Source organism: Cyclopterus lumpus, chromosome 23 (assembly GCF_009769545.1).
Source record: "Cyclopterus lumpus isolate fCycLum1 chromosome 23, fCycLum1.pri, whole genome shotgun sequence".
Lineage (NCBI taxonomy): Eukaryota > Metazoa > Chordata > Actinopteri > Perciformes > Cyclopteridae > Cyclopterus > Cyclopterus lumpus.
The window spans coordinates 555,204-567,762 of NC_046988.1; the positions used below are offsets into that span (position 1 = coordinate 555,204).

Sequence of the window (12,559 nt, forward strand, 5' to 3'; positions counted from 1 at the left end):
CGGAAGCTGATATGACGACAAGGTGTGTTTCCGGAAGACGTGGCTGTTGCAGTGGCAGCTGTCATCCAAATCATTCTCAGAGGTGTACTTGAATGCTACTTTAGTATTTATTGTTTTATATTCTATCTTCACACGTTTATTCGGCTTCAAGATGATTTCGCTCACGGACTCCCAAAGTAAGCCCCTTTACATTGACCCTCTCTGGAGGCTGCTCCTCTCTATGAAACCGGCTTCATCTGAGCTGCAGCAGTTGCCTAACTAGCTAGCAGTTAACATTCAGTGCTAGGAAACTTAGCTTTGTATCTGCTATGGCGTGTCATAAGTAACAGCTGAGTCTGGAGACCCCTGACTTGAAATTAGCAGACGTCCATGCAGTTGTTTTGTTTAAAAAGCTTTTCAATTCAAATCAGTTTATTTTGTATAGCCCCAAATCACAAATTACAAATTTGACCTCACATCGGATCAGGAAAAACTCCCCAAAAAACCCTTTCAGGAGAGCAACAGAGGAGGATCCCTCTCCCCGGATGGACAGAAGCAATAGATGTCATGTGTACAGATGAACAGCGTTACAGAGTTACAACACATTTAATGAATATGACAGAAATGTATGAATTATAAGTAGTAATGAGCTTTGAGTAGCTTCAGATACAGATGGACCGATGGAGGTCCATCTGTATACATAGCAATGTGAATCTCACTGTCTTTCAGAGTTAAACGTACAATGAGGCCTCAGATATCATATTTCAGCAAAGAATGTCCAGCTCTAAACTTGAGTGACAAACTGTTGTATGTGTGTGTCCTGCAGAGATCGGAATGGGATTAACAGGCTTCGGCGTGTTTTTCCTCTTCTTCGGGATGATCCTGTTCTTTGACAAAGCACTCCTGGCTATTGGAAACGTGAGTGCTCCACTGAACTTAACTAGTATTATATGTGTTGTTGAGAAACGTACAGGTGAAACTTTCTCCTCTTCATATCAGCTGGTGCGGACACTGATATTCAATTACATTTATTTTGTATAGCCCAACATCACAAATGACAAATTATCCTCAGAGGGCTTTACAATCTGTACACATACGACATCCCTGTCCCAGGACCTCACATTGGATCAGGAAAAAAAAAGGGAAGAAACCTCATAGAGAGCAACAGAGGAGGATCCCTCTATCAGGATGGACAAAAGTACAATAGATGTCATGTGTACAGAATAAACAAGATGACAGAGTTACAACACAATCAATGTATATGATAATATATATTAATATAAAGAGAGTAGTAGGCATAATGAAAAAGTTACAGTGATAATAAAAGCAGTAATGGTATTGGCAATACTAATTGCAATGCAACTAATAATAATAATGATAACAGCAGTAGGTGTCGGGCAGGACCATGGTCCAGATAAAACCACGATCCATGTAAATCTGTGAGGCGACAAAGCACAAAGACTCTGAGGAAGAACTAGAGTTAGTAATGTGCAACGATGGGACATGTATTCATACAAAAGGATAAACATCCTACCAACGTAGCTCAAGTTCATCAGAGAAAGAACCCCCAGTCTTTCATCTGACAAGCCCCTTGTTATGATTAAACTCCAAAATCACTTAATCCTACATTTCCCATAATGCAATTTCACTATAATCTATTTGTTCTATCCTCCGTGCCATGTTAACTAAGATGTCTTTCAACTTCACACCCCCACTTTGTAATGCAGACTTTCTGTTTACATGACATCAGCAGGGTTAGTTTGTTAGGTGGGGTTGTTCCTTCAGTTTCATAGGACCAATATTGAACCACTCTAATACTGAACAACCCTCTTTCCCCCCTGTAGATCCTGTTTGTTGCTGGACTTGCCTTTGTCATCGGGCTGGAGAGGACCTTCCGCTTCTTCTTCCAGAAGCACAAGATGAAGGCCACCAGTTTCTTCCTGGGAGGTGTGTTTGTGGTGCTGATTGGCTGGCCCATTATCGGAGTTGTGCTGGAGGTCTATGGCTTTTTCCTCTTGTTCAGGTAAGAGGAACCAAAGGTAGCACAAGTTGAGACATGGCACAGTGGGTGTGGAACTGGGATTAGGGTATGAACCTCCCACTGAAGCTCATCACTGCAGGTAAAAAGAAGTGTGTAATGGACATTACAGTGGGTTGTTTCTACCCTCCACAGGCCAACGATGGGACTATGAGTGTCAAGTTGAGTCAAGCCTTCAGGTCCTCTGAGACTGATTCTTAACCATGGGGCTGCGAGTACCACCTAGAGGGCCGCAGACAACTTTCAGTGTTGCCCCTGTGGGCCGCGGGACTGCATACGTTATAAATTAAAGACAACAGAGATATTACTATCATCCAGGAGACGCTCAGTTACAATATAGCTTCCCACCACTTGGTGGCGGTAGTGCGTCAGTCGGTTGTTTTACAAGCTCCAATAGGCAGAAGAAGACACTCAGCCAGCCGTTAGCGAAAGTTATGGAGAAGTTTTTAAAACCAAAACATGAAGCCGAAAGTCTAAATGTTTGCGCAAGTCACTAAGTAGGGCTTTGTTAACGGAGGTCACGAGGCAGAGCCCAGTGTGTGGAGTGTGAGCTAACGATACCAACTCAGCACTGAAGCCTCAAAGCTAAAGCGGCATCTCGAGACTAAACATCAGCGCTCGGGGGGTTTTCCAAGAGAAAGGAAAATGGCTCCAGATGCAGAACACGTCCGTCGTGACAACTCCAGCTGTCACAGATATGAAGAGCAACTTCCGGTTCTACCGTGCAAACCCGAATACTGCTGAAGCATATCATTCGCAGATTATAAGGCTATCTTTTCATTTGCACATTATTCCATTTTATTTACAGTTTATTTAATTTGAAACGTATTATTTTCAATGTATCCATTTTATTACCACATAATATATTTTATTTCTCAGTTTTATTTGAGTGCCTCCTTTTTTCTGTAGTTTTTGTGTTAATAAGCCTGACTTGAGCCTTTACATTAGCTTGATGTGTTCCATGAATTGTTTGCCTGTTGGGCGTCTTGTTGTTGTTGTTGTTGTTGTGCAGGTTTACATACACATAATGAACAAATGTCTTTGTGATGATCACATTGCATCATGTTTTTGCTTGTTCAACTGTAAGTGGATTTGATTTAGTTATTGAATACAAATCAAGATCAATTAGTTAAACCAATACAGTGTTACTATTGGAATGGGCCCCGGGCCACTTTGTACTTGAAAAGTTGGGCCCCAAGGTCAAAAAGGTTAAGAACTCCTGCCCATCTTCATGACCTTCATCCTTCACACGATCTTCTAGTCCCTAAATTGAGTTATTGATAGAGAAGGGTTGGTTGTGTTCCTCTAACAGTCATGACCATTACAGGAACACAGGATTGCTCGCATTTGACAGACATTTGTAGCTCAAAAATAATAACCATCTACAGAACAGAAGAGCCTGGAACAGAAGGCTGTTTTTATTTAATGAGATAGCTTTAGTGTTGAGTGAAAATCATTTATGACTGAATATTCAGATGTTATTATTGGTCTCTTTCTATGCAGTTATCTTTATTAGGGCTCTGACTAACTCCCCCACTCTCTCCTTCCCTCTCATCCCATCCAGGGGTTTCTTCCCAGTTGTGGTGGGCTTCATCAGAAGAATACCCGTCCTTGGCTCCATCCTGAACCTGCCCTTCATCAGTGCAGTATGTATTACCCAGCCCTGCAGCAGTCTGTATGGCTTTCAAACACCACACCAAACTGCTCCGATCTAATGATAGTTCAGCTCCTGCACATTACAGCTGCTTTAATGCTATCTGGATTAGAAACACTGCCTGTAAATGTAGTTTGGATTCATCCAAGGGACTCAAAATCTGGTCATCTGGTCTCTAAGTCCACATTGTTGTAGCACAGAGTTCTGCTCCGACCATGATGTGTGGGAAGCTTTGTTTTGAGGTGAATGTCTTTCTGTCTGTTTCTTATTAAAGCCTTCGTAAGGCTCTGAGGACAATCAGCAGTCGTGGTCAGTCACTGCCGATTTCCCCTTGCATGCTAACTTTAATACGCTTTGAAATATTCCAAAAACATGTAGCTCATGATAGAAAGGAAATCCTATAGACCTTTGTTTTGGAAGATGTTTTTTAATCTTCATTAATTCATTTGGCTTTAAAGGCAAACACCACAGGCAAACCAAGATTCAATTACAAAGGGAAATCAGTGATTTTGTGTTGAAAGCAAATGTAGTATTCATCTGTGTGTCCTCAAAAAATAGGTACTGTTGGTATAGCGGCGAGGTATATGGTGAATTAACCTGTGCAGTGCTTTTCTAGTCTTCCGACCACTCAAAGCGCTTTAACACTACATGACATCATTCACCCGTTCACACACTGATGGGAGGAGCTAAGGTTCCACCTGCACATTAGCAGCAACTAACATTCACACACTGTAGAACAGCTACGGGAGACATTTAGGGTTTGCCCATTTGCCCATCCTCTGATTGAAGGACGACCCTGCTCACCACCGAGCCACAGACGCCCAGGGTGATCTACTATAGAACATTAATGCCATGATCTCAAATCATGTCTCTTTGTGAAGTAGTTTATACAGCTTCAACAAAGCTTATATTTGACCTTTGCCTTGACCAGGTGTCCATTTCAAAGAGCGTCTTGACTTCATTTTGACTTTCCTGGTTGAGAAGAACTATGACAGCTTCCTCTATTTTGGACTGGGGGCTCTTAAGAGACCGTCACTACCTGCAAAGTGACCAGCAGAAGACACCTTTCCAATCCATCAATCAGTCAAACTTGATTTGTATAGCACCTTTCATACAGGTTAGTGCAGTGCAAAGTGCTTAAGTAAGACAGAACAAGTGTGGTCCATCAAAACAACAGACAATCAACAATTGAAGAATTTGACACCAATGCATGCAAGACAATCAAATGATACAAATTTAATAAAATACAATTTAAAGCTAAAATAACAGTAGTAGTAGTAAGCAGCATGTATTATAAACCAGAGATTAGTAAAATAACAATGAAATAGAATAAAATGTAACAACTTAAATTCAATGAAATATGTAAATGAATAATTTCAAACCGTTCTTTATCAAAGGCCTGGCTGAATAAGGAAGTTTTACATTTCAGAATTCTCACACTTCTCTCAGCTACTCGGGCAGACTGTTCCAGCGGCTCTAAGCATAATACCTCAAAATTCATATATGTATCACATATATGATTCATGAAGTGCTTTAAAAACAATCAACATGCAAAAACTGACTGGCAGCCACTATAAGGACTTTTCTTCTTCTGGGCCTGCTCAGCACTCGGGCTGCAAATTCAGCTGGAGCTGATTTAGATCAGTTTGGTAGACCAGGCTGTAATGTTTTCCTGCATTATAGTAGTCCAGAGAAATGTTTGCACTTCTAGCAATATTTTTAGGTGATGAAACGCAGATTTAGTGACATACCCCAAATATACCTTGAAGTTCAGATCTTGGACGTGACCATGGTTTCTTGCTTGTTGGCTTGGGGTTTGTCCTAGAGAGTTTAATTATTGCAACCAGTTTCTCTCTCTGAGCTTTAGAACCTGAGTAAAATGACAGTTTTATCCTGGTTGAGCTGTGAAACATTTTGTAACATCCAAACTTTCATATCTAAAATACATTGAAAAGGGGAATAAATTGGTCCTGTCAAGAGACACTGCCATGTAAATGTGTGTGTCATCTGCATAACTATGGAAAGAGATCCTGTGTCCCCTGATAACTTATATAGTTTAGAAGGAAGTCTGAAATCGATCCTTGGGGAACCCCCAAGTTATTGTCAAGGTTTTGGAAAAGCTATAATCGATTGAAACAAAGAACTATCTGCCAGAGAAAAAAGAGGAAAACCAGTTACCGACGGTCCAATATGATCCCTCAGTCTATTTAAAAGTAGTAGTAGACCGAAGTAAGAGTATTTAAAATAAAACCACATAAAACTAAATATTCAAACTCACAGTCAGTGTTTTTTTTAATAAGAGGCTATTTTTTCATCTCTTGGTCCGGTCCCTCGACAGATGTAAGACACCCTAATAGAAATGACACCCTTTCTAAGAATGAAGAAATAATAATAATAATATTAATATATATATCTATATCTATATAGATATAGATATATATATCTCATTATAATTATAATACATATAGGCAGTGATTCTGTTTGTCCTGTTCACCTGTGGTGTGTCCCTTTAAGTCATGCATGCTCTCCATTATAAACTGCTTCCTCCTAATCGTCTGTGTGTCAGCTCATGCTGTATACACGAGAGAAAAAGCAACCAGTTGACACTAAACACACTTTCTTTCTTTTCTTCCAGTATGTGGACAGAGTGGGCGAGAGCAACACCATGGTATAACAGTGACTTTTTGTACCCAGAGAAGGCTTTTTGAGTACAGCAGATTTTGTAAAGCAACTCCATCTCCCACTGGGCTGATTTACAGCAGCTGAGGTTATACGTTCAGATTCCTCCCCCCTCCAGCCGGCAAAGACTGCTCTGTCTGTCTGCCATTCCACTGGTCAGTGCTACCAATCAAAGGTTCATCAGAGCGTCGCACCACCAGTCTGTTACTACAGGATGGACTTCATAAGGTCACTACAATAAATATATCAATGCTATTGATCCCGTCACCGTTGAGTGCATCTGGCACAAAAATGGAGGATGCAACACTCTGTCTACGTGACTTTCCTACTCTATGGAACAAACCACTGACCCTCCACAAGGATGAGAAGTGAACCGACAGCTTGCCATGTTGCCACATTTCTGTGCCTGTGCTTTGACTTCATTTGGACAAAAGGTTTTTAGGTCCAACAGTTTGTGTCTGCAGATTTTCTGTGACACCTGTCAGCTATTTGAATACCAAGTGTGGCCATTTTATTATTTTCCCTTTTGTTTCTTGTCATTTCTGTTTACAGTTGGCTTATAAATATTTCAGTATGGATACTTTTTCGAATGATCTGGGCTTTATTTCATAAATAGTGAGGGGCTACGAGATCATGCTAGTATTTGTTACTATTGATATTAAGACTCCTACTACACCAGAAAGTGGCAACAGCAACTTTTCTGATGACATGGATGGTGCAGTTCATTGGTAATGTTGAAGGTCACAAAAGCTCTCCAAGCTAGCTGGTTTGCTAACTGGCAGTAGCAAGCAAGGTAGCTCAAACTTAAGGTTGAGTGCATTCAAGAAGCAAATGTGTACCATGGTGTCCTGTCTGATAACAGCACAGTATAACACCATTTGTCTTTAAAGCATAATTCTGGCTTATTTTAACTTGGGTCTTATGAAAGCCAAAACTAATGAAACCAACTTGTTGTAGAGTTATGCCATTATGGACATAACATTACTTGTATGGTCCTGGTTTCTCACTTGAAGAATTCCGATCAGGGGTTTAGAGCAGTCAAAGTCTGTGTGTAAAGAAATGTACTTACACTAAAGCAGCTGCACCTTTTTCCTGTGGACCTCCAGAGCTTTTCTATGTAAATGAGCATTTGTTTCATGAGACCTCTAGTCCTCTCCTTATTCATTTGATGAATGAATGTCCTTAAACACTCTCTCTCTCTCTCTCTCTCTCTCTTGACCTTTAAATGTTAAGATATTTTCTTTCTTTGTGGGAGAAAATTCTTCTGTATTACAGACATCAGTCCCCACATCCCAGGAACTGAATAAATGAAGTCAACTGTGGGTTTTTGTGCTCAGAGTTAGTTTCCTGTGAGATGACAATGTTTTGCTGTATGGCACTTTTGTAAATAAATTATGGAAATTTGCTTTCTATCTGCCATCTTGTTTCTGGTCATTTATTCCTGTCTTGTCATTGACTCTTTACATACACTGTAAATCTGAAGTTTCAACACCTATATAGTTGCATATGTTTCAAGCAGTAGGACCTTAAAGTAACTGTTCAAAGAATAGATTTACAGTAGATGATGGGAGCTAATCCGTCTTCCCATCCATCACTTTGGTGCAAGATACAGACGACAGAATAAAACCTGCATGAGAATGTGGACAAACACACTGAATACAGATCACAAATGATGGGAATCGTCAACTTCAATTCGATTCAGATTATTCATTTTGTATAGACCAGAATCAAAAATGACAAACTCCCCTCAGAGGGCTTTACAATCTATACACATACAACATCCCTGACCTTTGACCTCACATCGGATCAGGAACAACAGAAAAAACACTTTAGAGTTTTCATCAAGCTCATAGATCCAAAAGAGATTTATGCTGCTGCTCAGGGAAGAAGCTTGTGGTGGAACTGACCCTCAATATGTCTTTCCTTTCATTAGTCACATGTCTACATCTCAAAGGCACTGGCCAGTTCCTCTGGTATTGATATTTAGGTACTCCATAGGATGCACTCTAAGGTTCTGGTGACCCCTAACCAGTAGTGCCACTATGGTCCAACTATTGGACAGAGGGAGCACAACAACTTTAAAAGTTGCAATGAACATCCCCAGAGACCATTTCTCCCATGGGATGCCAAGATACCCACAGATGGATGTTTGAGACGAGACAGCGTCATCAAAGTTGATGAAGGTTAGGAACTACTTTGTGTTGATGATAAATCACATTCAATTCAATTTAGTTGTAATTGCCTAAGGCATCTGTTTGTCTTTTTCAAACAGTGGCAGATGATGTGTCCCAGAAAATATTAACTGCAATTAAATCTACAATTATGATCTGTAATGGCTGCAGTGGATATTTGGATGTTGGTGGGTTATCAACAGTGTATGACATATTTGTTAGGTCTTCTTTCCTTTAATGTATAGAGAGTGATATGCAGTACAGGGGGAGAGAGAGAGGGGACGACATGCAGCAAAAGGACAGGAACCAGAGCCGCTGCAGCGTTGGAACATGATTGTGGACAAACCTAACATCGGCAAACAAAAGAAGACATTATAGATTCATTTATATGAGATGTTATTTTCTATAGCCCAATAGCCCAATTTGTTCTCAGCAGGCTTTACAATCTGTACAATATAAAACATTCCTATGTCCTTGGACCCTCACATGGTAAGAGGAAAAATTCCCCCAAAAACCCTTTAAAGTGAAAACTAAGGAAGAATCCCTAACTATAAGTCTGAGCCAGCCCTAACTATAAACTTGAGCCAACCATAACTATCTGTCTGTCCCCCGGACTGAAAGTGGAAGCTGGTTCCATAAAAGAGGAGCTTGATAACAGAAGGCTCTGGCTCCCATCCTACTTTTTAGGACTCTAGGAACCACAAGTAGCCCCGCATTTAGTGAGCAGCTCTCTAGTGGGGCAATATGGTACTACAAGCTCCTTAAGATATGATGGTGCATCACCAATCAAGGCTTTGTAGGTGAGAAGAAGAATTTTAAATTCTCCACAGAAATGCAGCTTTGTAAGACGGTAGAATTTACCAATGAACCGTGAAGGCTACATGGGAGCAGCAATGGGGGACTAGGACTGGTGGCTATCATCCTGATAGACCGGGGGGGGGGGCTGGTATTACTGTAGACTGTCTGACATCACTGACAGGAAAATTCACTACCCCCAGTCTTCCTCCCTAATGCATGCTTTGGATTATTACATTCATAATTGGAAGTATGGCCTTTTGATTCATAAAACCCAGCCCTCATCTCCCCGTGTTCTGCTCCAGTGAGCAAGGTGCAAACATATCAATATTTTCCACAGGAGGAATTATTACTCATTACTTCTCCTCCTATCGACAGTGACAACATCTCCAGCCAACCACGTTTGGCATTAACGGCCTACAGCTCCAGCATGTGTAATGTTGATACATGGAGCAGAAAGTGCTTATGGCAGCTGTTTTAATTCACAAGTATCCACCCTAGCGGTCTCAATGAAAGGAGCTGGATCGATCGGCTCTCCTCTCCACCTCCGTGTCAACAAATTGGCGTGACCTATGGCTGCTGGCATCATGAAGGAGCGCGGAGCTCAGCCAGCTCCCCGCCCAGGCCCAGAGGATATAAATACAGGGAGAGGCTCACCGCCAGCAAGTTGCCCAAATCTCTGCCTCTCTCCTCCTCTCTGCTGGCCACCAGGCTCACGGGATCCACCACACCATGAAAGTAAGTACAATGTCGGGAAAGTTATGCCTTTGATCTGAATAACCTGATTCACCGGATGCATGTTCCTCCTAACTGCATTCAAGATTCCGATCAAACCCAATCGCTCTGTGAAAAGATTTTATTTTATTTTATTTCACTTGAATTTCTTTTTCCAAACAAGGTTTGCGTCTTCAGATCTCCATGAGATGCTCTTTTGTACTTCAGTTTCCAAGTCAGTCGGTGAATGTAACGTGTCTCTGAGGAGGATGCTGCTACTCCTCCTGAATGATCCTGTCCCCATGTGTATGTCTCCCCCTCAGGGTCTAAGGGCCGTCACCATAACATACGTCCTCACGCTGTTACTGCTGGCGTCCTTTATCTCGCAGTCGTGGAGCGCCCCGAAGGTAAGGCAGATCCTCTCCATTCCACCACTGACTCAATACCAGAGTATACTGTAAAGGAAGGGAGCTCAACATGTGGACCACGGACTGTTAGTATAGGAAGCCGGGATGACAAAGCAGGAGAATACACTGTTGTTTCTCCATTAAAGGGCTCTTTCCAGCGGAGGAACTGGACCCCGCAGGCGATGCTCTACCTCAAGGGCACTCGTATGTATTCAACTAATGAAGCGTGTGTGTCCATGGAGACCCCAGTGTTCAATATTAGAAACATCAATACTACAATATGAAATGAACGGTCTCATCATGTGAATAAATACAGGCACAGATGTTCTTATTTGGATTTTTCTTTTCGTTTGACTTTGTGAAATAAGAGCTACTGTCACCTCATAAGAACTACTGTTTTAGGGTGAAGGCACTGGTTTCTTTCACAGTGTCATTGAAATCATGCGTAATGTGTATGTTTATTAATATTTTGACCTACGTCATGTATTTATCCAAGAGTCCCTTTGTATCTTTTTTATACATCACTATCCAGAAGTGATGGATCTTTTTCTTTCTTTCTGTTTCCCAGAGGGCCGAAGGTTCATCTCAGAGGACCGAAAAGAAGGAGACGTCTATGACACATTACACCTAGGTACAACAGGGGTCTCGTTAGTAGAGTCATGTATGACAACAAGGTTTCATGGATAATGAGTGTGTGTGTGTGTGTGTGTGTGTGTGTGTGTGTGTGTGTGTGTGTAGAGACCCGCAGTCAGAACACAGAGAAGCTGAGCGTGGATCAGGCCGCCACCGTCCTGCTCCACTTCCTGCAGCAGGCCAGAGAGGGAGGTAAGAGCAGCATGTGTACGGGTCCATCTACTCACAGGGAACATACAGTACATACATCAATATTAACATTGTCTTTTTTTCAAGAATTAGTTTTTTAATTCAATGTCAATTATACAGACACTAAATACTACTATCCTCTTTTCACAGCTGTATCTGGACGATGCTGTACTGTATTTGTATCTTTATGGAAAAAAGACAACGTTGATCCTGGTGTTTATATTTCTAACATCAACACCTTGTTTTTGTATGTCGCCTGTGAGGCGATACCAACAGGACCCTGTTGACACAGCTAGACACTCCCTCTCTGATATCTACGTCAGGATCTTTTCAATACTTCCAAGGTCTTTTATTCACAAAACTCAAAGTAACCAGAGATCAAATATAACAAGTGATACATTTAAAATATAACAAGTGTAATGTTTTATATTACAAATATATATAATATAATATAAAGTGTTATGGATTTCAAGTCAAAAAGGGACTATGAAGGACCTTCGGGAAATTCAATTGAAAGATTCTGTGGCTTTTGTTTTTTCTTTGACTCGAAATTTATATTTTATATATGTTATATATTTTTATTCCAGAATGTTCATGTTCATGTTCTCTTTCCCTCATAGCCGATGAAAACCCAGATGAGGTGTATTTCCAGGAGCTGCCGGTGTGGAAGAGAGAATACTTCTGATCGACTTTCATGCAGCTAGAGCTGTTTTTGACTCTAAGGTGTTTCTGTGTTAGGGAGAAAAACAGCTGATTTGTAAATGTGAATTCTTTGACTATGTTTGAAATGTGATGTTTTAATAAAAAGAGTTGGAATTCTTAGCACGATTGGTCTGAGAATGTTTGAGTTTTTTATGATGGCTTCATTAAATATGCAAATGAATAAATGATTACATGGCCATGTAAATTAAGGAAAGAACCAAAGAGAATTGCTGTTTTTCAGCATGTCTTTGTCATTTTTAGGTTACATTTGTAAACACTCCATGTTTTGCTGGCACTTTCTCAGAGAAAGATTGTGTGTTCAGAGAGGATGGCTCTGACCTTCAATAGATACCGTACACTATGCCAAAAGTATCCGGACACCCTTGTGTTGGACCTCATCTGTTGAGCCATCAACAATGTTGTTTAACAGGAAGATCACATAATGCTCAAAAGTGGCTAGTTGACCAAGAGATAACTAAACAACGTACACAAGAACAGAGCGGTGGAGACTAATAAAATATATATTGCTGGAGCGAGGGTCTATATGCACTACGCTATAATTGGCCAGACTGCAATCGAGGGCGGGACTTAGCGAAGG

General features: G+C 41.0%; 2 protein-coding genes across 3 annotated transcripts; both read left to right on the forward strand.

Annotated features, from left to right (window-relative positions):
• Nucleotides 1-25: 25 nt before the first annotated feature.
• Nucleotides 26-7,769, forward strand: golt1ba (golgi transport 1Ba). 2 transcript variants are annotated; one of them, XR_004608982.1, is made up of 6 exons: nt 33-176; nt 806-897; nt 1,824-2,002; nt 3,582-3,663; nt 4,603-4,788; nt 6,307-7,769. XR_004608982.1 is itself a non-coding variant. In XM_034526384.1 (5 exons), exons 1-5 carry the CDS (start codon nt 152-154, stop codon nt 6,343-6,345), a joined length of 417 nt encoding a protein of 138 aa, XP_034382275.1. In that variant the 5' UTR covers nt 26-151; the 3' UTR covers nt 6,346-7,769. The 2 variants fall into 2 exon arrangements, 1 of the variants encoding a protein (XP_034382275.1); XM_034526384.1 differs by lacking the exon at nt 4,603-4,788 and having other exon boundaries at nt 26-176.
• A 2,279-nt stretch (nt 7,770-10,048) lies between these two features.
• Nucleotides 10,049-11,944, forward strand: spx (spexin hormone). Its single transcript, XM_034526805.1, has 6 exons — nt 10,049-10,054; nt 10,354-10,437; nt 10,584-10,641; nt 11,006-11,068; nt 11,176-11,262; nt 11,880-11,944. Exons 1-6 carry the CDS (start codon nt 10,049-10,051, stop codon nt 11,942-11,944), a joined length of 363 nt encoding a protein of 120 aa, XP_034382696.1.
• The last annotated feature ends 615 nt before the right edge of the window (nt 11,945-12,559 follow it).